The 25,064-nt window shown below is 44.8% G+C and overlaps 4 protein-coding genes across 5 annotated transcripts; 2 read left to right on the forward strand and 2 right to left on the reverse strand.

Moving 5' to 3' along the window:
• Positions 1 to 796: 796 nt before the first annotated feature.
• Positions 797 to 10,842, forward strand: rnf19a (ring finger protein 19A, RBR E3 ubiquitin protein ligase). Its single transcript, XM_062486511.1, has 10 exons — positions 797 to 1,006; positions 3,353 to 4,155; positions 4,417 to 4,625; positions 4,735 to 4,879; positions 5,456 to 5,618; positions 6,245 to 6,359; positions 6,474 to 6,635; positions 7,125 to 7,338; positions 7,506 to 7,649; positions 8,062 to 10,842. The coding sequence occupies exons 2-10, from the start codon at positions 3,542 to 3,544 to the stop codon at positions 8,837 to 8,839; spliced, it is 2,544 nt and encodes an 847-aa protein (XP_062342495.1). The 5' UTR covers positions 797 to 1,006; positions 3,353 to 3,541; the 3' UTR covers positions 8,840 to 10,842.
• spag1a (sperm associated antigen 1a) lies at positions 10,667 to 17,299 on the reverse strand. Its single transcript, XM_062486513.1, has 8 exons — positions 16,245 to 17,299; positions 15,268 to 15,367; positions 14,465 to 14,617; positions 14,064 to 14,212; positions 12,755 to 12,896; positions 12,358 to 12,484; positions 12,097 to 12,234; positions 10,667 to 11,812 (listed from the first exon to the last, which is right to left on the reverse strand). The coding sequence occupies exons 1-8, from the start codon at positions 16,615 to 16,617 to the stop codon at positions 11,807 to 11,809; spliced, it is 1,188 nt and encodes a 395-aa protein (XP_062342497.1). The 5' UTR covers positions 16,618 to 17,299; the 3' UTR covers positions 10,667 to 11,806.
• Positions 17,300 to 17,452: 153 nt separating this feature from the next.
• polr2k (RNA polymerase II, I and III subunit K) lies at positions 17,453 to 19,000 on the reverse strand. Its single transcript, XM_062486514.1, has 4 exons — positions 18,853 to 19,000; positions 18,372 to 18,440; positions 18,096 to 18,188; positions 17,453 to 17,599 (listed from the first exon to the last, which is right to left on the reverse strand). Exons 2-4 carry the CDS (start codon positions 18,430 to 18,432, stop codon positions 17,577 to 17,579), a joined length of 177 nt encoding a protein of 58 aa, XP_062342498.1. The 5' UTR covers positions 18,433 to 18,440; positions 18,853 to 19,000; the 3' UTR covers positions 17,453 to 17,576.
• A 203-nt stretch (positions 19,001 to 19,203) lies between these two features.
• On the forward strand, positions 19,204 to 25,028 carry stk3 (serine/threonine kinase 3 (STE20 homolog, yeast)). 2 transcript variants are annotated; one of them, XM_062487229.1, is made up of 11 exons: positions 19,204 to 19,398; positions 19,858 to 19,938; positions 20,106 to 20,234; positions 20,541 to 20,655; positions 20,843 to 21,007; positions 21,103 to 21,270; positions 21,541 to 21,678; positions 21,779 to 21,904; positions 22,299 to 22,500; positions 22,870 to 23,051; positions 23,195 to 25,028. In XM_062487229.1, exons 1-11 carry the CDS (start codon positions 19,376 to 19,378, stop codon positions 23,354 to 23,356), a joined length of 1,491 nt encoding a protein of 496 aa, XP_062343213.1. In that variant the 5' UTR covers positions 19,204 to 19,375; the 3' UTR covers positions 23,357 to 25,028. The 2 variants fall into 2 exon arrangements, with proteins under 2 accessions (XP_062343213.1, XP_062343215.1); XM_062487231.1 differs by having other exon boundaries at positions 19,207 to 19,398; positions 23,198 to 25,028.
• Positions 25,029 to 25,064: the final 36 nt, after the last annotated feature.

The following is a 25,064-nucleotide window of genomic DNA, read 5'->3' on the forward strand; positions in this document are numbered from 1 at the left end:
AGCTGAAATTGAAGTGTGGTTACTCTTTGATTCCCATCAGAGCATGGAGCTCAATACTTGCAGTTGTTGCACCTGCAGTTACTCTTGTAACAGGGTGTATTGTCAAATAGTGGTGAAAAGGGTGTACTGGACCAGACCACTCCAACATGAACCATAACAGTAACTTGCTGCCATTATCGCTTCATCCAAATTCTACTATGCTGTCTGCCAAGAGTTCCTCAGTTCCCATCTGATAATCTGGATTCTTATCGTAGTTAGTAATTATGTTGTACATTAACATTTTCAGATGACTTATAATGCTTTTCTCTGAGACAATACGCACTTAAAACTATCCAACCTGCTATCAATGCAGCCTGTCCTCTCTTGACTTCCATAGACCGTACGATTAAGCTTTTGGGACTGGATTGAAAAGTATGCTGTGTATTTAGCTACTGATCTTTGTTACTCCGGGAAGGTCAAGTAATTATTTAAGAAGTTTAAGAAGGCTTTTATGCAACATTGTATTTCACCTGACATGATCAAGTAATTACTGACCTCCCTTCCCATTATCCTATTGAGAGGGATCTGATCATAAAAAAGCAAGGCCCAACCCCTTATCCAACTCTAATTCATACATGACTGAAGTGGGTTCAGAGGTCAAATGCACAATTTAGAGCTCCTTTCTACTTTTTCCCCATTTCTATCTTAACCTGAGACAGATGTTTTTGCAAAGAGTTTTTTCTGACATTGATATCGAGTTCAAGTTCAGTACGTTCGACCCACCATTTCACTTCCATTCTCTCTCTGTGTGTGCGTGTGCGTGCGCGTCCGTTCGTCCGAGAGCTCCTCAGGAGGAATCACAAACCCGCCCACAAAGCTGTGCCTAAACTAGACGGGACAGGACAGCTGACGTCCGGAGTTGTCGTATCTTGACCTAGCCAAGTTGTAATTACACATTTCTTATGAAATCCCTTTATGTTACCTCTGGACTTAAACGAAGACATATTTTTCGTGGATTGTTTTCACGGTAAGTGGAGAAAATCTGAAGCAGTCTAGCTAATGTTAGTGAGGTCACAACTTCCTCAACTCACACACCACCGCTTTGTTTTACTAGCCAGTGTCTGTTGCGAACTTGTTAGAGCTAGCTCTAGCACTATTACTAGCTAGCTAGCACAAGCTAAGATGCATTGCTAAAATTAGGCTAGCTTTCTAACCCACAGTTGCAATGTCTTCAATGCAACGACAAGAACCATAACGTTTAATTTGTTTTTGACCAGTCTAGTACAAATTGCTCACTTCGTCGTAGGTCGACTACCAACGCTAAAACGGGGGTCTCATTATTTACAAAATGCCATAGCTAGCGAAATCATTTTGATGCTGTCTGTATGTAGAACATTTTTGATATCCTGCAGTTTCATGCCCCCTTACAAGCTTTTTGTACTCTTCAGAATGATTAGTTGCTAAGGCAATCGAATTAATATGTAGCCAAGGAACTAAGGTTATTGAATTAGTTATCTAGCGACCAAGGTACTTGATACAATGACTGCACGTTGGAAAGGTAGCCTGTTTGCTAAATAAGAGTAAGACGTCCGGACGGACCTCTCAAATAGTGTTACTGTACTGTAGGCTACAGTATAGCTAGCTTATGTTCTAGATTGGATGTGATTGTGCTCTAAACTCCTATCGTCATAGCTAGCTCTAGCTGTGACATTAGCAATAGCTAGCTAACATAACTGTCCAACCTGCGTATCAACGTTTTTCATTCAACGTAACAAGACTCGCTTGCAAGTTTTGTTTGTTATTTAGTCCCTAATTAGTTTAATACTAGTTCCAGTCCAGCTCAGAGGATAAGCAGATCTAGCAATTGTGGTATGGGAAAATATTTTCACTGAACAGTGCAAACACATTATAGGCAACAAAGCACTAGCCTAGTTACACTGGTAATAAGATAAGGAAAGCACACCTTTTTTTTCTTCTCGGCAGTCATTGGTAACCGGTAATTACCTTTTACTTCTCGTGGCCGATACCAATAAGAGAACTGATAATTTCTTTTTGGGGGTATTTTAGAATAACTCCAAGTTTACCGTAATTTCCATTCCTTTGGCATTACTATAACTCGAGAGTGTGTTTGAAAACTCATGGACCATATTAGGGGACCTTAGTTCTGTCCTTAACATCCATTTGACTTCTGGTAATGACTTATCTGTTAGCTCACGCAGCCTGCCGTCACCTGCTGGGATCTTTCTGGTAATACAATTAAGAATGCCAAAATGCATCCTTCAGTATGCTAGAAGGACAGGCATGTGGCACTATGGTCTGTCTAATGCCTCTTAAACACGAGCTTTGATTTTGATTACATTTCAGGAGGATGAAACAGACTTACATAGCATGTAAAGACCCCAATGTAAACCAGGTTTACATTATGTAAACATGGTAGTTTGTCTTGTAATGAACACTGTTGAGTCATCTTTGGTATTCGTTATATACTCTGGGGCAACATTTCTTAGTTTCATGAGGACTTCTGGGGCGTACTTCTGCATACCTGAGCATGTCGATGTCTGTTATTGTCTGAGTCACCAATGAAGTATAGCTTTAACCTGTAATGTTTGTGTTGCACACAGCAGCTGTGTGTGTGACCCTCTTAAAGTTTCTATATAAAAAGGAAGAAATAATACATCCGTTTCTTTTCCAACAGTGGTCCAACTTTGAGCAATGCTGTGGAAACATACTTTACCCTGATGGTCATAGATGTGTGTTGTATAAATAGGTTTGAATGGCAGTTGGCTTTTCTACTTTTTCTATGATCAGGCAACCCTCTCCGTAATCTCTCTTAACTTCTGCACAGCCATTGACTGTCTGCGTTGGGTTTGATGAAGCTACAATGTTATTTTGGTCTCCAGCGGACAGATATTTGGCACAGCTTTTGACAGAAAAGCTATTTATGGTCTGTTGTTATTTTGGGTGTGTCTCATCTGAGGGATTCTTCTTCAATCGACATTCATGGTAACTGTGTATCACACAGTGGTTGTCAAGACCATCTCAGATGTGTCTCAGTAAGGAACCCAGGGGGCCTCGTCACTGTCAGAAAATCTGCACCTTTAGCTGGAATGTTAGCGGAAATTACTTGATTAAAACCTAAAAACACACACGTACGGTGTGGTTATACGTTTTTTTAATTCTGTGTCAAGTTGACTATTTGACATTTAATGTGGAATAGCGTTTGTTAGGCTTAAATGCCCGAGAAGAGCAGTCAATCACAACTCAGCCAAGAAGGAATAGTAAGAATTGTGTTGCTCGATTTGAAACATGGAGTGATATTGAAGGAATATCTCTCAGTGTTTAGTCTCACTATTTTATTTTCTCTCTCACACAGATTGCTATCTGCCCGTCACCTTTATGCCAGACTAGACCTGGTCTGACCAGAAAAGAAAATCCCCCACCCACCCAGACCTGAAACCCACCATGTCATAACAGCTGAAACTCCCACTCGCCCCTCTGACCCCTCCCTCCCCTCTGCGTCTCCTGTTCCCTGGGACGGTGACGCCAGCTTCCCTCCAGGAAGATGAACCCCCAGCAGCCTCCCCACGGCGCCTCGGGGTCCGAGCGCGACCTCCACTCGGCCGCCTCGTCCGTCAGTCTGCCCTCCGGCCGAAAGACGCCCAAGAAGAGACGCCTCTCCCTCCACTCGCTCTTCGGGCGGCGGCGGCGCCCCGAGCGTGACCCCAAGCGCAAGTCCCGCGCCCTCCGCGGCGGAGGCGGGGTCGACGGGATCGCCAGCGTGGAGAGCATCCACTCCTCCGAGGCGGGCCACAAGGGTTACGCTCCCCCGGGGGTCCCCTCCACGTCCTCCTCCGCCTCCTCCGTGTCTCCGTCCTCGGCCGGCGACCTGCTGGAGTGCCCGCTGTGCCTGCTGCAGCACGCCCGCGAGCGCTTCCCCGACATCATGACGTGCCACCACCGCTCGTGCGCCGACTGCCTGCGCCAGTACCTGCGCATCGAGATCTCCGAGAGCCGCGTCAACATCTGCTGCCCGGAGTGCTCGGAGCGCTACAACCCCCACGACATCCGCATGATCCTGGCCGACCGCGCCCTCATGGACAAGTACGAGGAGTTCATGCTGCGCCGCTGGCTGGTCGCCGACCCCGACTGCCGCTGGTGCCCCGCCCCCGACTGCGGGTAAGAACTTGACCGGGAGATGTGGCGTCTATGGGGCATGACACACTTTTTTGGAACAGCGAGTTCATGCACTTTAGCTCGGTAGTAGAACATTTGACTGCAGATGAAGGTTTGCATCACAGGTGCAACATTTCAATGGATGAAAGTGTCCGTTAAATGATTACAACCGAAGAGGTGACATTTCTGCACTGCACCAAAAAAATGTGGTCCCTCGAACCCAAATAACCCCCCTCCCCCCCACACACACACACTGTTTTCCAGGTATGCAGTCATTGCCTTTGGCTGCGCCAGCTGCCCCAAAATCACGTGTGGCCGCGAGGGCTGCGGCACAGAGTTCTGCTACCACTGCAAGCAGCTGTGGCACCCCAACCAGACCTGTGACGCCGCCCGCCTGCAGAGGGCCCAGAGCCTCAGACTGAGGACCTTCAGATCCTCCTCCCTCAGCTACAGCCAGGAGAGCGGGGCCGCAGGTGCAGCACGCGCCCCAAAACAAACGCACCCTTTGTGTACTGATACATATACCAGATATATATCAGATTGAAATACACATGTTGAACCTGTGGCTCTGTTCTCCACCAGCTGATGACATCAAGCCCTGCCCGCGCTGCGCTGCCTACATCATCAAGATGAACGACGGCAGCTGTAATCACATGACCTGCGCCGTGTGCGGCAGCGAGTTCTGCTGGCTGTGCATGAAGGAGATCTCTGACCTGCACTATCTGAGGTGAGACCCTCACTCACCCACCCCTGTCAAAGACATTCCTGATGTTATCGTCAGTCATATCACTGACACTATTTCGAAGGCACACAAACAATGTATTGTTTTTAAAGAAGCTTAAACCGGTCTTACCTGTGACAAGACTCAAATGACCCATTGTCCAATCAGCACGTCGGTGGGTGTAGTGTTGCCAGTTAGGTGTGTGTGGGTGGGGGGGGGGGGGTATATTCAGCTAGACAAACACATCGAGTCCTTCAGAATCCAGGTTATTTTCAGTTTTCTCTTTACATTTAGTCATTTAGCAGAAGCTCTTATCCAGAGCGACTTACAGTAAGTACAGGGACATTCCCCCGAGGCAAGTAGGGTGAAGTGCCTTGCCCAATGACACAACGTCATTTAGCACGGGCGGGAATCGAACCGGCAACCTTCTGATTACTAGCCCGATTCCCTAACTGCTCAGCCACCTGACTCCCTCTTTCCTCAGTTGTACCCCCCCCCCCCCCCCCCCCCAAAGACAACGCAGTCTAACCCAAACAACCCAAGCTCATACAAACACAAACCCCTCCCCCCCCCCCCCCCCAGTCCCTCAGGCTGTACCTTCTGGGGCAAGAAGCCGTGGAGCAGGAAGAAGAAGATCCTGTGGCAGCTGGGCACGCTGGTGGGCGCCCCCGTGGGCATCGCCCTCATCGCCGGCATCGCCATCCCCGCCATGATCCTCGGGATTCCCGTTTACGTGGGGAGGAAGGTGAGGGTCAGCCTCTCGGTGCCTGAGGATCAAATACGTCTGGTTCACTCAGTCAGGATCTTTTGTGTGTGTGGTTCATGTTGGTGGTTTGTGTTCATTGCTATGTTCCACAGAGTCTAAAACTGATTTAAAGATGACCGTCCACCTTAGAGCAGAGGCTTATTTGTAAATGATGTCCAGTCCTCTTGGTGTAGCCTACGTCAGTGTTTTATCAAAACAACACATCTGTCGTCTCTGTGGTTCGGACCACTGTCTTTTCTCCCTGCTTGTGCATCAGATTGCACGTTTTTCTAATGTTGAGCGGACTGGGGATTTGATTACTTTTGTAACTTGGACCAGCTGGGCAACCTCCTCCACATTCAGATTGATAATGGGCTAACCATCAATTGGCTCTGATCTGTCTTTCTGTTCCACATTGATAATGAGACATCCAGCCAGGGCCCATGTTTCAAGTCATTATGTGGCACTTAGATTTCTGCCACTAGCCTTTTTCTTACTTTTCAGAAATTTGAAATCTAAGGATGTGTTTCTATATTCCTATATTGTTCCTATATATTGTTCCTATATGTTTTTTTTGTGGGCAGTTTGCCTCTTAACCTCTGGCTAACTTGCCCCTTTCCCCGCAGATTCATAATCGCTACGAGGGCAAGAACATCTCCAAACACAAGAGAAACCTGGTGATAGCGGGTGGTGTGACCCTGTCTGCCATAGTGTCACCAGTGGTGGCAGCCGTCACCGTCGGTCAGTCCATCATCTTGCTTTTCTCTCCCTCACTGTTAATGTCAACTTCTTTGTCTCTTTTTGTGAGGCATATTAGCTTGGAGACCATAAGTGTGTTTGTGTGTCTGTCCATAGGTATCGGTGTACCCATCATGCTGGCGTACGTGTATGGCGTGGTGCCCATCTCGCTGTGTCGCGGTGGCGGGTGCGGCGTCTCCACCGGCAATGGCAAAGGAGTTCGCATCGAGTTTGATGACGAAAATGACATGAACGTGGGCAGCGGGGTGGCGGCCACCGGTCAGTGTGTCCAATAATCATCTGAACCTCGTCCAGTACACGTGAACTTCAAATCTATTCCTTGAGACAGTTTATTGAATTCTTTGTTTTAGTGATTTGTCCTCCCGTTTTTAAAATTATTTGTGGGTGCGTTGTGGTACAGTACATGGCCTTCCATAGTGAAATGGGATGCCTCAGTTTCATGTGTTGGTCCAAGGAGTGACAGAATAAGGAGAACCTTTTGAACATGAGGAAGTATGAATAAAGAATGCAAGTATAATATAGGAATATTAAGATGTGCCTTTCCTCCACACTTACCAGACAGTCTTATGGATATTTTACGACTTGAAGTGGACCATGTTGAGTCTGTTCTCTCTCTCTCTCTCTCTCTCTCTCTCTCTCTCTCTCTCTCTCTCTCTCTCTCTCTCTCTCTCTCTCTCTCTCTCTCTCTCTCTCTCTCTCTCTCTCTCTCTCTCTCTCTCACGATCCCCTTTTCTCCCTCCAATACAGATACCACCTCCGTCGCAGACACGAGGCACAACCCGAGCATAGGGGAGGGCAGCGTGGGGGGCATGACGGGCAGCCTCAGCGCCAGCAGCAGCCACATGGAGCGCGTGGGAGCCATGCGGGACAACCTGAGTGAGAACGCCAGCACCATGGCCCTGGCCGGGACCAGCATTACCGGCAGCCTGTCAGGCAGCGCCGTGGTCAACTGTTATAACCGGTAAGAGACGGGTGACGGTTATGATTAATGCCACGTAGAATGCAAATTGGGCTACCTATATCCCATTTTCATGAACGACTTACAAAGTGAAGGGTTGAGCTTGGTTGTGTATTTATGTGTGTAACACAAGACGGTGTACCCAATGTCTGTCTGTCTGCATCTGATAGGTTGGAGGTTCAGGCAGACGTGCAGAAGGAGAGGTGTAGCCTGAGTGGAGATTCAGCCACGGTCAGTCTGGGAACTAACAGTGACAACGCCAGCACAAGAGCCATGGCTGGTTCCATCCTCAATGCCTATATGCCTTTGGACAGGTCAGCACTGCCAAGCCCTCGCTTGACAAAGGACGACAACACATTCTTTTCTTTTTTGTTACACTTCCAAAGTATGAGCACAGGGTGAAACCAATAGAAAAGCTACAGCAAGATAGGTCTCATTATTAACCTTTTATTTAAATCGCCATTGTCGGCTCTAATGTGGTACATTTACATTTAGTCATTTAGCAGACGCTCTTATCCAGAGTGACTTACAGTAAGTACAGGGACATTCCCCCAAGGCAAGTAGGGTGAAGTGCCTTGCCCAAGGACACAATGTCATTTTACATGGCCGGGAATCGAACTGGCAACCTTCAGATTACTAGCCCGATTCTCTAACCGCTCAGCCACCTGACTCCCTGGTAGAGGTCCATTCTTGCTAAGAGTTGCTATTTGTGTTGTCGCCCCACAGAGATGGCGGCAGCAACCTGGAGGGCCAGGTGGACCTGGAGGGCCAGGTGGACCTGGAGGGCAAGCAGGAGAGGAAGCTCCGCCACCCCAGCACCAGCAGCAGCCTGGACGACGCCAGCAGCAACGGCCCCGGGGGCGCCTGCCCCCCTGGCTGCCCCCACGACCCCAGCTGCCGCTGGACCAAGGAGTCGTCCACGTGCTCTGGCGGTAAGAAGAGCAAGGGCAAGCCGCGGAAGAAATGCAGTGGCGGGAGCAAGATCGAGGAGACGCTGGAGGACGTTGAGGCCCGCCTGCTGGAGCAGCGCAGCACCAACTCCAGCGAGTTCGACTCGCCCTCGCTGAGCGGGAGCCTGCCGTCCGTAGCCGACTCCCACTGCAGCCACCTGTCCGAGTTCAGCTGCTCCGACCACGAGTTCCCCCGCCCCCTGCCCCCCAGCCTGGAGCCCTACCCACGCCTCCCCATCGCCCCTCCGGATGCAGGGGTCACCCTGCTGGCTGAGGTGGAGAACGACCGACTGGAGACCTGTCCAGTCCTGAGAGGTGGCCCCACCTCCCTATCACCACCACCCCTCCCTGGTTCCCCAGAGGGGGTTGGTGGGACTCTTCTCTTCATTGCCGAGGAGAACATTGGGTTGATTTGGGACAGTGAGCCCCTTGACTCCCTGGTTGTGGAAGAGGACCTGAAGGAGAATAATAATAACGACACCACCACAGCATCTGTGGTTCACCAGCAGCCTGCAAGCCCAGCCAGAAGTGGCTGTATTCAAACGAATATTTAGAGTCACTACACAGACACACTGACTTGCCTCGGATGCTAATGCTAATGGCTAACCTCAACCTAGCTGTGTCCGTGAAACTGTGCTACTTCTCACAGCTAACCTCAAGCCCTCCGCATAGAGGGAGTGCATCGCACACTCACTGCATTGGGGAGGTCAACCGTCTTGGTGATTGATGATTTGTCAGCTGTGGAAACAAGAATGTTGTGGGAAAAGTTAAAGGTATTTGTGATACGGCAAAGGTTAAAATGAGATGAAAATGAAAGACGAACCCAGTGAGGTCAGAGCTAATTGGTTATCTGTTCCGACAAGGGGCGGGACTAGCTTTTGGGCGTGGCAGGTCCCAATGGCAGGACTGCCAGCCAGCTAATGCAAAGCCCCTCTCCATCTACAAGGCCATTGGTTGACACAATAGCTGGAGCACTATAGCTCTATGAATGTTGAATGTACTTTGGCAGGTTTGAAGCAGGATTTATGTGGGGATGTAGCAGAAGACAGAAGAAAAGAGTTCAGTTTGGAATTACAGTGTGTCCACTTAGGAATTTAATTCTTTCAAAACACCGGCATGATGCCACAAATCCCAGATCAATCCCAGGATCCTTGTGTTGACCTGTGAACATGCCATAAGAAGATTAGATGGGTCACAGAAGTACGATAGAAATTCTAATCTAGACGTGCATCTGGCGTACAAGTTGAAGGTGTTTAGTAACTGATAGGATTTGAGAACTGATGACACTGTGGTCCACAACTGTGCCACCTGTCAAATCAAAGGGTGAATGTCAGTAGCCAATGATTAGTCATTTCCTGCTCAAAAGGCCTTTAAGGGCTCATTGAACTTTTGGATGATTAAATTGAGGAGATTATACAAAAGTAGGCAGACTTTTGAGCGTTCACCTGAAAGTGTGATCAGAAAGCACCACAGCATAAAGGAATATGAAACTTTCTATTAAAGCTCATCAACGTGTCAATAACCTAAGAGGGACCATGCAATAGTCATATTTTCATGACGTTTCCATGATTACTTTTTTTAAAATTATGTAGTATTTTTTGTTTATTTTAGAGGACATGGTTTTTTTTTCTAATTTTTGGTCCTCTGTAAGGTCCACCAGTGTTATGTGATGGTTGAAGCCCCTAGGGCCAAGTCAGCCCTAACCCACATGCATACTTCTATAGATATGAGATGACTAGACAGACAGGATGGCAGACATTCTGTCTTGCCTGTCAGATGCTACTACCATCTTGATTAACCCTATCCTGCCCTTCTCAGATCCACACAAGTGGAAAGCTTGTCTGATTTGGGTAGGAGTTGATTGCCATTTTGTAAAAGACGACCAAATGTTTATCATCCTTTTCAACAAGACGGATCAAAGCAGCTCCAAGCTGGATGAAAGAGTAATGAGAAATATTCTTGGACTAAGCTGAAATGTGTCTACGACCTAGAAGAACCATATGGACCTGCACTGAAGACAGGCTACATTCAGTTATTCAGATTATACATTTGGATTGCTTGATTGACATATGGAGAATTGTCAAACAAAATTTAAAAAAAGGGTTGACTCATTTGTCATTTGGTTAAAATGTTATATTGGATCTTTCTAGGTTGTAGATGAAATAATGTTTATGGATGTCATGTACAGTATTAATGGTGCCTTTAAAAAACACATGTGTTAAAAAACAAACTGCAGTGATACAACAAAACCAAGCAACCAGACTGTTGGTGGCTGGCTCAAGTGGGGGAATAGGCTGGGTCGGTGTATGGCTTGTTCTGCAGATTAATTCAGTTAATTTCCCGTCCACAGTGGTGCTGCTTAATAATCAACTCTGAAATGGTTCAGTGCCGCAAGGAGGACTTTATTAGCTTCCTAAATTTCTGTAATTCATTGTATTTTTTGAATACTTGTGCCAGGTCTGATTTCGTACCTGCGCAGGAGAGATGTACTTCATTTGTTTGTTACTCATTTTTGCTTTACAATATGCATATCTAAAAAAATAAACAGCTGAATCAAGCAGTGTGGACAATTTCTGAAAAAGAATTGAGATTGTGATGTAGAGAATTGGATTTTGGAGAATGATTTTGTGTCAATGATATAAACATGCTGAAGAGTTTAAGGTGTATATAGTAAAAAGCAGAATTACCTTAATGTCAGTTTAGTCATAAAACAACTTCAAAGAAAAGCATCCAAATTGCTTAAGGAATTGATTCAGAACATGCAAGCCATTGCATGTAGATTTTGTCAAGTCTACCCTGGCCACTAAGGAGGCAATATTTTACAACAAACCAATAAATACTGTATAAATGTATATACCATACAATTGTCTTGGTCACATTCAAGATTGAAACAAGATTGGTTGATCTGTCACTTATATCCACTTGTGTTTAGGTCACTGATTGGGTCTGACCAACTTGAAAACATTTTCCCTTTTCAAGAATCCAGAATTGATCGATGAATCAAGAACTTATTTCAAGAATCATACACATAAGGATTTACTGATTCACGGATTTCACAAATCTGTCAATTGAGTTTGAATATTGATAAGGCACACACCTCTTTCTACGTGCATCTGGATACTGCTTGTATTTCACAACTATTTTCCAAGATGTACTTTCACGATGTAAACAATTGGCTTGCAGCGTTGCTGTTTTATCTATCACATCCACCAGGGGGGCTGTTTATGATCATGCTAAAGGAAAAGCTGCCTAGCTGTCTGAAAAACAGACAAGTTACAGTGCCGCTTGTCTGCCCAAGAGTTATGGAAAAATATTCCTGCTTTTTGGGACAAAATATTTGTGACTCTTAAAAAGCAGAGCTAGTCTATTGAAGATGACATCCTTTATCTTTGCCCAAAACTGGCAATTTCCATTGTGGGATGAGTGTGTTGGCGTGTACAGCTCTTCTGTGGGTCCTGCCCAGGAGTCTATTGTGTTAGTCTTTCTTCTCTCAATCTCTTCTTTCTTTTTCTGGAGCCTCTTCAATTCTGATGAGAGGAAGGGGAGATATAAATATGCAATATAAAATATTAAACATTCACTCCAACTAAGGACACTTAGTTGGTCACTGATATTCTCCATGGTTACAAAGGACACGAAGAACATACCACAATTATGATGCCAGAGTACAGTGAACCAAAGTGTGTGTGCATTCCTGTACATAGTGAGTGTTTCAACGCCTGCTGTGCGTGTGTCTGTGTTATAAAACCTCTAACACTGACACAGTAGTGAGCGTGTTATGTTGGTTCGTCCTGTAGTTAGGTTCACCTACCCTGGGTTTGTCTGTTGCACCGTCCATCAGACTCTGTCGAAACAGGCCAGTCACAACCTCAAGCTCCTGTTCCGCTTCCTGGACATGAGGATCTAACTGTAGCACTTCCTGTAGGTCATTAGTGGCAGCCAGATAGTCCTGTGCATTATCCCACACACCAACAGATAGATGAAGTTACAGTGCACAACTATGTACACACACAAGCGAAGAGCGCTTGGGATGTAGACATACTGTACATGCATGCACAACACATAAAATCACCTGTAAACCCTTATGGGCCAGTGCACGTCTGTAGAAAGCCTTCTTATTGGTTGGCTCCAGCTGTAGGGCGGAGTCACAGTCCTGTCTAGCCTCTTCACAGCGGTCCAGTCTCAGGTAGCAGATGGCTCTGTGTGAACGGATACAAAGAACTGAAGCTAAAATAGCATTTATTAGGTCCTTAGGTGAACTCTACTCTTGATTCATCAGTCCTTTTTTCCATTCCAAAATATAGGCTATACATTTGAGAGTGAGAGGTAAGGATAGCTGAGGTAAAAGATTTTACTTGGGTTTACACTACCCTATACTATTAAAACATTATGGTGTGTAATTCATGGTGTGTAAACAAAAAAGGTTGCTTTTCTTATTAACGTAGAGACTGCAGTATGTCCTACAGTACCTATTTGTCAAGATGGAACATTCACCGGGCTTGATCTGAAGGCACTCGTTGTATTTTTCCAGGGCCTCCTGGAAGTGGCCTTTCCTCACTAGGTCATTCCCCGCCTGTTTGAAGGATGTGAAACAAGCCTCTTGTTTTTTGGCTGCAGAGGGGAGATGAGAACAACATGTCAAAAATAGAGCCAATCAGCAAAAGGACGTATTGTGCCTGTATGAGAATTTCTGTTTTGAGGTTTTTCTTCCCAGTGCATCTGGCACAAACAAGAAACATTCCTACCAACCCTCCGGAATGTTCTCAAGTTTGATTAAAATAAATCAATAAATCATGAGCAGAATTAATGACTTAAGTGGAAAATCGACTTCCTCTGCTTACTTTGGGGACACACACTCACCCATGGACACTAAGTGTGTGACAAAATTAAGTCATTACTTATAATATGTGAGATGATAAGGTTCAGTGTGAGACATATTATAAACTGTTCATATGGTGGCTCACCGGTTCGTTTGCATACCATATGGGCTGAGCCCACAGCGGCCCAGGTTTGACTCCTTGGACATTTGTGCATGTCTTCCCCACTCTCTCTCCACTGTGTATCTCATACTTTCACCGTCAAATGAAGCATGAAAAGGCCACAAAAAAGGCTAATGTGTGATTTTTGTGCAATTGAAATAGCTTGGACTCTACATAGCTGCTCTTTCCATTCCCCGAGTGAAATTTCTTACGTTTGGTGTGTCGTTCAAATATCTTATCCAAGTGTGATAGCCGACCAGTTGGGGACGGTGAAGACAGGACTGTGGCTCATTCTTTAGACTTTTTAACTGTACATATACTGTAATATACTGTACCACCTACCTTTTCTATATCTGCAGGTATGTTATAAGTGTGTTCAATCAGTAATTGTGTACTATTCAGAGATATGTTAATAAGCTGTGTTTTGTGTCATTCGCTTCTTCCGAATGTATGTGTGTGGATTATGTAGGGCCTCTCAGCTCCATTCTTCAGCCAACCAGTAGGAAACATGAGCAAGGTTGTTCCATTACAGCACAGCTGTTCTGTGACTATCCGGTTACACTCTGCATTATTAATTGAGTCTGAATACACTGTTGTCAAAAAGAGTGCTTACGCTGCCATTCACCTGATTCTCTGTGGCACAATCATTTTCTTATTTCATTATTTGTTCAAGTGCCCACACCGCTTGTAATGCAATCCAAAATGAAGAGTGTGTGAGAGTGACTGTCTGGCTGTGTGCTGGAGGTGCTCTATCAGACCGTTTCACTGTGCGCCAACGTAAACAGATAACATGGCTGACCTTCCTTCTGTGCAGCACGGGCCTCGTTGAGCTTGGCACTGTGGGGCTTCTCTTGGCGGTGCTGCTGGGCCGACAGAGGGACCAGGGGGATCTCTGGAAGCTGATCTCTCCAATTCGGACCATCTTGCTCTATGAGCATCTTGGTGATCCTGGGACACACACACACACGATCCATTATGGAGGCCCATGTTTCCTCAGAAAAACCAGTGTAGACAAGCGTATTAAAGCACTTTTGAATCAGTCTATTGAACGTAGCGAAATCGACGCATAATATAACGTTGTCAACGTCATTTGTGACATTACAATCAATGCCAATGCCAAGTTTTTCCACATTGACCAATGAGAATCCCCCATCCGCCCATTATTGTCTGTGAGACTAATCCGATTGGTGCCCGGCTCACCTGTGAACGCTGTCATGGGCAGCCTGCGTCCCTGTGTCAATCTGCAGCACAGTCTTGTAATCCACATAGGCCTTACGGTAGCGCTCCAGTGACTCATAGGCCATGGCCCTGCGCAGGAGGGCTTTCAGGGAGAAGGGATGTAGCTCCAAAGCTCTGGGATGGGTAGGTAATAGGATCAGAGAGGAGGGTGAGCGACATGGAGGTTATGTACAGTAGTAGGGCGGGAGAGTATCAGAGAGAGAGAGAGAGAGAGAGAGAGAGAGAGAGAGAGAGAGAGAGACTCCCAGCCTGCTGTTGGTCACATCGTGTGCCAGGTGGTTGGAGACTTAGCCTCACTGAGCCTGGAACATGTGAGATTGAGCGTGGATTGAACATGTGCATAGCTTGCGAGTGCCGTTCCCGAACTTGCGAGTTTGAGGGTGTCTCTGACTACATCTGACACCCACTACCCACACACACTGATGTGGTGTTTCATATGTGTATTATCATATGTATATGATTACATATGACAAACTACGCTTGGTTTTCAACAAGAACATATTTACTAACAACACCCTATTTTCTCTCTATAACAATTACACTTGGGTTTGCCTTGGGGTTTTGCCAATACACCTCTAGGTAAGCACTGCCCCAATCTACATTCATTTAGACTAGTCAGTACTGGGTGGATGTGTTGGGTTGTCGCCTACATCAGTGTCTAGAGGGTGAGTGCTTGATAGTAGAGCGGTTCACACAAGTGAATGAAACTCCCTTTCATGGCACTGGTTACTGTAGCTTTCGGGTGGGAACGTTGAGTGTCTCACCTGGTACAGTCACTGATACAGTCTACGCTGTTGCCATCTTTCAGGTGGCAGGCAGCTCTGTTGGAGTGCAGGATAGACAGGTCATCTGGGCTGTCCACCTCTAGAGACACAAAATGACACTTCTATTTTCTTCTGACTACTGGAACTGCAGAGGTTAGTTCAAGGCTAGACTAATTTATCAAGTGGGTTTAGTAGTATTACTAGAAGTGGACAAACAACAACATCCTACTAACTTCCTAAGTGATTGTTGGACTGCAGCTTTTTAAATGGAGTAGTCAGTCATTTGTAAAAAGGCCTTCTACTGCTCTTTCTGTTGGAAGCACACACTGCAGCTTTAGAATGCCTGTTCGACCATCAATCACTCCACGCTAAGCCAACCCTGTCTGTCTTGGCTATGTGTGTAGATTTTAAAATCTAAGCCATGAGAATAGTCTTTCGTGCAAATGCTTTGAAGCTCATGAGAGTGCATGAATATATTTTAGGGTAAAGGGTTGGAGAATATTGGTGCAATATGTGTACTCTTTCGTAATTTACCTTGAGTATTTGCTACATCACACAGTATGCTGCAGTCACTATGGAAACCAACCCACTAGTCCTAGGCCCAGAAGCCCTACAGCTGAACTTGCATCTGATACCCCTCGACTTTCTGACACTAGCCTCTAGAAGAAACTGGATATTTACAGAGGTAATATTCTGTGTCTGCCAGAGCTAACTTTCTGTCATAATCCATTATTGACTCATACAATTTCAATGTCTAAATTAAGCTCATTGACCCCAAAAAAATATATAAGGTAGGCCTTGGTAGAAAGGGGTCTACCTATTTCTTACATAAATAAAAAAACAGGGTTTCGTTTCTTAAAAATGTTGGACACTACAGGTACAAACCAAGTATATATCACATAAGGCAAGTATTGACTGAAGTATAACAACATTCTAAAATGCAGTCAATTTAAAACTTCTCAGTTGTGCTGATTCACCTGCATCAGAACATCCAGAAATGGCTTGGGTGTATTTTTCCACTGCATCTCCAAACTGTCCATTTTTGAAAAGATGGTTCCCTTCATTTTTCAGGCGTGCCAAATGGGGTGGCAGGGCACCTGCAGGGGCATCCAGGTAGCTGGTGTCCTCAGCTACCCTACATTTGTTGTCTTGACTTTTCTTTTCCCCAACTTGACCCGCCGTCTTCTGGTTTCCATTGGCCACGGTGGCCGCCTTCTCTGGAGGTCTCTGCGCTCTGGGCTTCTCCGTGCTGCCTGCCCTACTACGTGTTCTGTTCCCTGGGATGGTCTGCTCGGCTTTAGTCCCCAGTCCATCTCCTTGGCCAGGAGGCCTCTCCTGTGTGTTCCCCATAGCTGCACTACTCGCTGCAGAGTGTCAAAAGCTCGCTCACTCCTTCCCTCCTCCACCCTCTCCTTCTCAAGCTGAAGCCTAATTGGCTGAAATAATTCTGTCAGACACACCCCCATTGGAGGTGTCAGCAGTGACATCATGAGTGGAGCGGGGGGGGGGGGGGTGTTGTTGCATTGCAGTGCCGCAGAGCTCAAGAGATAGGGACACTGGTCTGACTGGTGTGTTCAATGAGGAAAAAAATAAAATAAACACAGACACTGTATGTATTCAGAGCAGATATGAGCTACATGTTCTACATGAAAAATACAACCCAAACATGCTTTATTTTTTTCTACACTATTTCTATCTATTCTACTTTGTAATGTCTTGCTCTCCTGCACAACACCTAAGGCATATCATTATTCATGTATGTACTCACTTGGGGGCGTTGTGAATTAACCAACGACACATGTCCAAATGTTTAAAACAGGTTAACTGAATCTTATACACATATGTATATATAACTATATTCTGTTATATATTCAGCAAGGTTTCGAACCACATCAGCCAAAACTAACATACCATCATTAAATCATTATTTATCTCTAATTAGATTAAATATCAATGTAATATAGTAATATCCAAGCCACCAGAACGGTGATACCAGCACTGACCAACTACTGTAGAGTATGTTATGCCACCAGGTTATAAAGTGAGGTGTACATTATACAAACTACCAACTTCAGGTCAATAAAATTAAAAGTCTAAATAAGGTATTTTTATATGCTCTTTCAAAGGTTCTGTCCTGAAATACAGCTACATTCATGGTCAACATCCTCAAGGTTTGGGAAGTCAGTAAGAAAAAAGAAAATTACTTTATTTGCAATCTTCTATGTTAAACAGACAATTGAGTTGCAGTCCTAATTTATTCACACTGTGATACACAAATACTACATAAGAAATGGAGAAACACATCCCAGTCACCGTGCGTCAAACACAACCACTGGAATTTAAGTTAAGGACTTCAACAAGAAAAATGAAATAATAAACAATGAACATGAACCTTTTCAAAAATGTTAAGAGAAAACTGATACACTCACAGAAAGTAACAATTGTCTCAATACCTCAAAACATGTTGGCCTAAATTGCCTCCTGATTATGCTTCACCTATTTTAGCTTGAGTACTGGCTTCAGGTATGTAATTATGCTGGCAAAAGCATGTTAGAGTGTGGGAGGCTGTGTGACACTGCATGATGGGTAGAAATTGAAAGCAGACTGGAAGTATTACCAACCTTGTGCATTGATGGTAAACACAACATTGTGCAGCACAACATTAAAAACGTGTCTCCCCAAAACTTCCCGTCTGCACCTAAAGGAAGTGATGTATTTTCCAGCCTTAATAATGCTACTACGAAGCAGGATTTGGGGCTTAGTGAGGTAACTTAAAAGTGTAACCTTAACTGGAACACAACATACTCCAGAACTGTTGAAAAGGATACATCTCTTTGTTCTCTTCTTGTACATGATTCTGTATCCACACTCTCTGCATCGGATAGGATCACGAGCCTTTATTTCATTCTCTGTATGGCATTCTGTTTGAGGGGGAAAGGTCGATGACATTATATCGTTTATCAGGGTTTTCCATAATAGATTTTACCCTAGTACGTCATCTATGTTACACATTCTGTTTCCTTTAGACAGTATCTTTAGCTCAACACTCATTAATAAGGTCCAAGACTGATGTCCCCAGGACAAATCCAAATAGCAGACATTACCTCCACATATGTATATCATGGGTTGCTGTTTTGGCGGTTGCACGTCTTTAGGCGGATCCATACTTGTTTCTAGTAGACATCACAGGAGATAACTTACTAACACGTTACAATCAGTACAGTAATACAAGATCACAGACCGCAATTGAGTCAAGTTAGCTGGCAGTCTTTACGTAAATAGCTAGCTAGTGTGTCTAACCAACAAGGCTGAGTGATGGCATGTGATAATAAGAGCTGAGGTTGGTTTTGATGTATGCGTAGCAACACACCATTGTTTTTATTGATGGTTTTCCACACGTAGATAATTGTTAGCTGGCAAGCTAGCTACTATTCCACACATTTTAATGTATACATTTGGCTAGCCCAGTATCTCACCTTAGCTTGCAAGAAAAGTTCTAATATATTTGTATTTCATTAATTTAAGATTGTAAATCCCAAAAATTTAAAAGTATATACAAAAACAATTACTTTCACCATAACTCACCAGTGTATATACTTTATGGCTAGCTTAATACGTTTATTTTGTTGTTTCATCACCAGTGCACACGAGAATGCGTAGCTAGTTGGCAGGCTCTTTCACGTCGCAATAAAGTGACTTGTGATTGGTTTCTGAATCCTGCTCTGCTATTGGTCCACAAATCTCTAACATGTTTGATACTAATATTAGCACACTTTATAGCTTAACACAGTATATACAAAAACATTTTTTTTTTACTTAAAAATCCTCATATTGTTTTTATTTATCTACACAAAAAAGCTTAAAAGTTGTTTAACGTAGTGCTCCAGATCATTAGAGGGCGCTGCTGGTATTCCAAAATTGGCTGCATACAAAATTCCCATCGCGCACGCCCGATTAAAAGAAAATCCAGCTGAGTGTTGAGTTTTTGAAAACAACGACAAGACAGGGCCGACAATGTTAATACTGTAATTATTGTCTAACGGTTTGGTGGAATTAGTCATTTACCAACGTTTGTGAACCCCAAACAGATCTCCCGACATTCCAAACCATGGAGCCCACAGCCCCCAAAAGGTGCGTGGTTGTTATTCGATTTAAAGAGTCACATAGTACAGTTGCTAGCTAGCTAAACTTGACTAACATCGCGGCACTAATTGTCAACTTCTCTGTGAAGCAACAATTTATTAATTCAAACTAATAACAAGCTAGCTAGCAATAATGGAGATTATAGTTCTACGAGCAAACCCGACACCTCTAAATAAATGCAAGTTACCAAACTATAGCACTCTTGCAATTACAGACACTAAACTTATTAGCTAGCCATAACTGTAATGGTTGGCTGATTACAACACAATAATGTGGTACAATAGATACTAGTTGCCACTCCTGTAGCCAGATCGTATTGGAGAGGCTCTGTGGTCATTCTGTCCGGAAGTTTTTGACTAGATAGCTTAATGAAGAAGTTAGTGAAAATGAATAAATATAATAGGAATATACTCACAGGCACTAACTTTTGTATCTGCTCTTTCACAGTAAGCTGAAAAAACTGAGTGAAGACAGTTTAACAAAACAGCCAGAAGAAGTTTTTGATGTTCTGGAAAAACTTGGAGAAGGGTGATGATTTTCTTCCCTTACTGTGTAATTTGTATTATGGGTTTACAAGAGTTTATACACAATAAATAGTCATTTTGAAGTCCCAGAGGCTAATAGATAGTGACCATCAGGTGAGAAAGTATATATATATACAAAGATTTTTATTTAGCGTCATTGTCTGTTTCTAGCTCCTATGGCAGTGTGTTTAAAGCCATCCATAAGGAGTCAGGGCAAGTGGTGGCCATCAAGCAAGTGCCTGTGGAGTCTGACCTGCAGGAAATCATCAAGGAGATCTCCATCATGCAACAGTGTGACAGGTATGGATGGGTGAAGACGACAGGGGTAAGAGGGGGAGCATGAAGGTGTTGTAGTAAGAGAGGGAGACTTTACAGATGGGGGTGGTGGGGGGTCGTACTTAATGGGAGTGGCACTGTAGTCAACATTAAGTTTGTGGCATGATATAGTATTCAAAGTTGACCATTACTTACACTAGTATGGAACGACAACTCTACCAACCCATATCAATCCAATACCAATATGAACTAGACACTGTAGGCACACTGACAAATAATATATATATATTTCGATGTGTTTGATATCTTTTTCATGCTGTGGTGGTCCAGTCCCTATGTGGTGAAGTACTATGGCAGTTACTTTAAGAACACTGACCTGTGGATTGTCATGGAATACTGTGGAGCTGGCTCCGTCTCTGACATCATCAGGCTGCGCAATAAAACGGTAGGCTTCTACATGAGTGGAAACGGGTGCGACTGCAAACAAGTACATGAAATATGACCTCACACAGGAAGATTGTGCGTATTTAGAAGTGTAACAACGCCAATGACTGATTCCTGTTGGAGGTATAGACCGGTGTCTTTAACAGTAGTATTCCCTCCTTTCCCCTCGTTCATCCTGCGTCGCACAGCTGACTGAGGATGAGATAGCGACCATCCTCAAGTCCACCCTCAAGGGTTTGGAGTACCTCCACTTCATGAGGAAGATCCACAGAGACATCAAGGCTGGAAACATCCTCCTCAACACGGAGGGGCACGCCAAGCTGGCCGACTTTGGAGTGGCCGGGCAGCTAACGGTACACGCCTATCTTCCTTAAGCGTGCTTGAAGACCAGCAGGTCTGTGGTCCGTGATGGTGATTGTGTGTGTTTGGTATTCCCTCGGTGTAAAAGGACACCATGGCCAAGAGGAACACGGTGATCGGCACGCCCTTCTGGATGGCCCCCGAGGTGATCCAGGAGATCGGCTACAACTGCGTGGCAGACATCTGGTCCCTGGGGATCACCTCCATAGAGATGGCGGAGGGCAAGCCGCCCTACGCAGACATCCACCCCATGAGGGTTAGGTTGGGTTGGAGGAGGGGAGGGGGGGTTGGAGGAGGGGAGGGGGGGTTGGACATGGTGAATCACCTTAGTAGAGCCTAGGGTGAGCCAGATGGGTAGGCCGCTACTAATGCTTTTGTGAACAAATATTAGACGTTTGGGTTTAAGGTACTTGGCATTAGACTACATCCTCATAGCTATAAATTCAGTTTTAAGTTGAGTTCAGTTCTGATGTCTGTTTTTATGTATGTAACTAATTGTGTTTTTTCCCCCCCTTCTTCTTCTTAGGCTATCTTCATGATCCCCACAAACCCCCCTCCCACCTTCCGGAAGCCTGAGCTGTGGACAGACGAATTCACCGATTTTGTCAAGAAGTGTCTGGTGAAGAACCCTGAGCAGAGAGCCACTGCCACCCAGCTCTTACAAGTACGGGACGCACAAACTCCCTCAACTCACACGTAAACCCTCCATCACTCACACACACACGTTTACTTACCATACCTCTGTTGCCGTCCCGCCCGCCCAGCACCCGTTCATCACCAACGCCAAGCCGGTGACCATCCTGAGGGACCTGATCTTGGAGGCCATGGAGGTGAAGGCCAAGAAACAGCAGGAGCAGCAGAGAGAGCTGGAGGAGGAGGAGGAGAACTCCGTACGTGGCGTGGGCCTCTTCTCTGACACCTCACCCGCCTCACCTTGTATCTGTACACAGAAACAACAGTCTATATCCTTAGACGGGAACGACGTCATGTTAATCGGTGTTCTGGCTTTTCCACTCTATATGGGTGGAGCCTGTTATTTACATACGAATAGTTTGTGCGGTTAACACTGCTGGTTTGTTGATCATCTGAAAGAGTGATCGTGATGCCATGTTTAAGTTCCCTCACTTCCATCAACATGACGTCAAAAAGATGATAGGCGTGCCTGTCGTGTGTGTGGCCGGTACATGGGAGACCCTCAGCTCTCTCCTTGAGTGGGTTTTGTGAACGTGACGTCTACTGGACGGTCTCCTTCACCTTGACAAGCCCGGGCGTCCATGTTTGCAGGAGGAGGAAACGGAGGTGGACTCCCACACCATGGTGAAGTCGGGCTCCGAGGGGGCGGGCACCATGCGCGCCACCAGCACCATGAGCGACGGGGCCCAGACCATGATCGAGCACGGCAGCACCATGCTGGAGGCGGACCTGGGCACCATGGTCATCAACAGCGACGACGAGGAGGAGGATGAAGACGAAGGCTCCATGAGGAGTGAGTGGGAACGCCGCGCTGTGTTAAGATCTCGCCTCCCCTTAACCCTCAGCTACGTTACGTGGCCACTTTTACCTTGAACTTAATATGTTGTACAATGCCGGGTATAAATACAGACGGTCTCTTTGGATAAAAGCGCTTGCAAAGTGAATAAAGGTAAACGTACATTGACACACAGACGCTTTATAACATGAAATCAGGTTTTGTCTCATATTTTTCCCAACAGACGTTTAGACAATTTTCTGATACACATCCAGACAAATCCTTTCATGTTGTGTTTTTACTCAGTTCCTATAGCATCACTTGATACCCATCACAAGGCTATTCGGTTAATGTTGTTTCGAATGTCTCCCCACCCCCTCTTTCCAGGACACACCACACCCCAGCAGCCGCTACGCCCGTCCTTCATGGACTACTTTGACAAGCAGGACTCAAACAAGGCCCAGGAGAGGGAGAACTACAACCACAATCAGCCCCAGGAGCCCTACCACATAGCCAAAAACGTTTTCCCAGACAACTGGAAGGTCCCACAGGATGGAGACTTTGACTTTGTGAGTTACCAAATCTCTCTCTCTCTCTCTCTCTCTCTCTTGCTCTCACTCGCTCTCCCTCTCTCTCTCTCTCTCTCTCTCTCTCTCAGCGCACGCATGCCTACGACCCTAATATGCACTCCCTCCGCATGTATGTGTGTAAGCAGTTGAAGAACCTGGACTTTGAGGAGCTGCAGCTGCGCCTGAGCGCGCTGGACCCCATGATGGAGCGGGAGATCGAGGAGCTGAGGCAGCGCTACACTGCCAAGAGACAGCCCATCCTGGACGCCATGGACGCCAAGAAACGACGGCAGCAGAACTTCTGAGACTCGCCGGCTTTCTTCTAGCGCGTTCCTGACCATGGTGCTGACTTGTGAGAGCTGGCAAGGAAAAAAGAGGATGATTGCCATAGAGTTTGTGGTTGTGCCCGAAACTAGAACATATTGATGCCTTTGACGAGCCCCCTGTTTTGACTTCCATTAACTTGGTTGCCATGATTATAGTCCAATAGCATTCCTCCACTTTCTTAATCATGTCCGATTACTAATAGCTGTAGGCCTGGACTCTCATGTCCCTACATTTATTTTCTGGTCAACTGGTCACCATGAAGTCTGTTTCACTTGATTCCAGGGCTGTGGGTTTTTTGTCTTTAAGTCATGTCTTCTTAGTCTTGACCCAGGAATGTACTGGTTTGGACAAGTCCCCTTCTTGGTCAAAGGCATGGCTCTTTAGAAGTCTCCATGAAAACAAAGCAAAGGGACAATATTAGTTTTGTAACTGACATTCCACCAAACTAGAAGCAGCAGGGGTACTGTAGACGAGTAAAGACGACATAACCAAGCTTTGACAATGTTTGGTAAAAGCTGTGGAGGTTTGTCCACAACCAAAGACTATCGTGAAGAGAATGCCTTAAAGGGAGGAGTATTAAAGTAATGGACGTATGTAATTTACCCTTAATGAGAAATCATGCTGTTGAGTACTATTGAATGATCCCTATCTACAACCTAATTATGGGAATTGAGGGAAGGGATAATGCATGTCTCATTTTGATGGACCATGAAGTTAAATCTCGGTTAACAATATTATTTTCTTTGTATACTTTTCTATCATCTTCAGTTGGCTGTTTCAAAAAATCTGTATACTTAAGTTTGTCATAAAACATAATCTGGCATGTCAACCCAAGTAGTTTACTTAGTTTTTCAGCAAATATAGAAGATGGAACTGGCTGTCTTCAGTTGTGTCAGTGTTGGAGGCCATACTAAACATTTCATGACAGACGATATTGTCAGTTGAAGCTAGAGATTGTGCTAAAGGCTCTTAATGGTGTTCAAATTGCTGTAAATTATTCATTAATGTTTTGTGTAATACACCACATGACCTAAAAATCTAGAACCAAATATCAATGAATTAACTCAGTTCATAAGCAAATGCAGTAATACATTGATACTGACATTTGACAATCATTTAATACCATTGTGTTGGTTTTAAAATGTATAGAATTTTCTGAATGTAAAGGTTAATTATAGACTGTGGTTAAATAAGGCATGGTGGTGTAGGACAACTCACTTCACTTCTTGGAGTAAACCTTGGTGAGCTTCTAGACAGATCCTACTTCAAAAAGGATTTGAGTTGCAGTTTGGCTATGTGTATTTAATTTTTTTGTTTGTTGGTAATGACACTACAGAATTGTCAGAAATCTATTTTTAAATACACATCCTATCAGTCAAACTTGTTAAGCCTATTGCGTAGTGGCATAGTTCCATTTAAAGTCTAACAAGTAACTATTAACTCTGGATAAGAGCGTCTGCTAAAAAAATGACATAATTAACATAAACGAAGGTTATATTCTGCTGTAATAGTTTGTTGCATTTATCCTCATATATTTACACAATTCAGGCAACATATAAGGACTGAGTTGAATGTAACCTATTGCTTTCTAACTTATTGTTTCAAAATGTTATGTTTGGAATGTGTAGGAAATAAAGTAACTAGAACATATATACTTTCTAAAGATGTGTGCTTTAGCAGTCATTT

The sequence above is a fragment of the Osmerus eperlanus genome, chromosome 20, assembly GCF_963692335.1.
Source record: "Osmerus eperlanus chromosome 20, fOsmEpe2.1, whole genome shotgun sequence".
NCBI lineage: Eukaryota > Metazoa > Chordata > Actinopteri > Osmeriformes > Osmeridae > Osmerus > Osmerus eperlanus.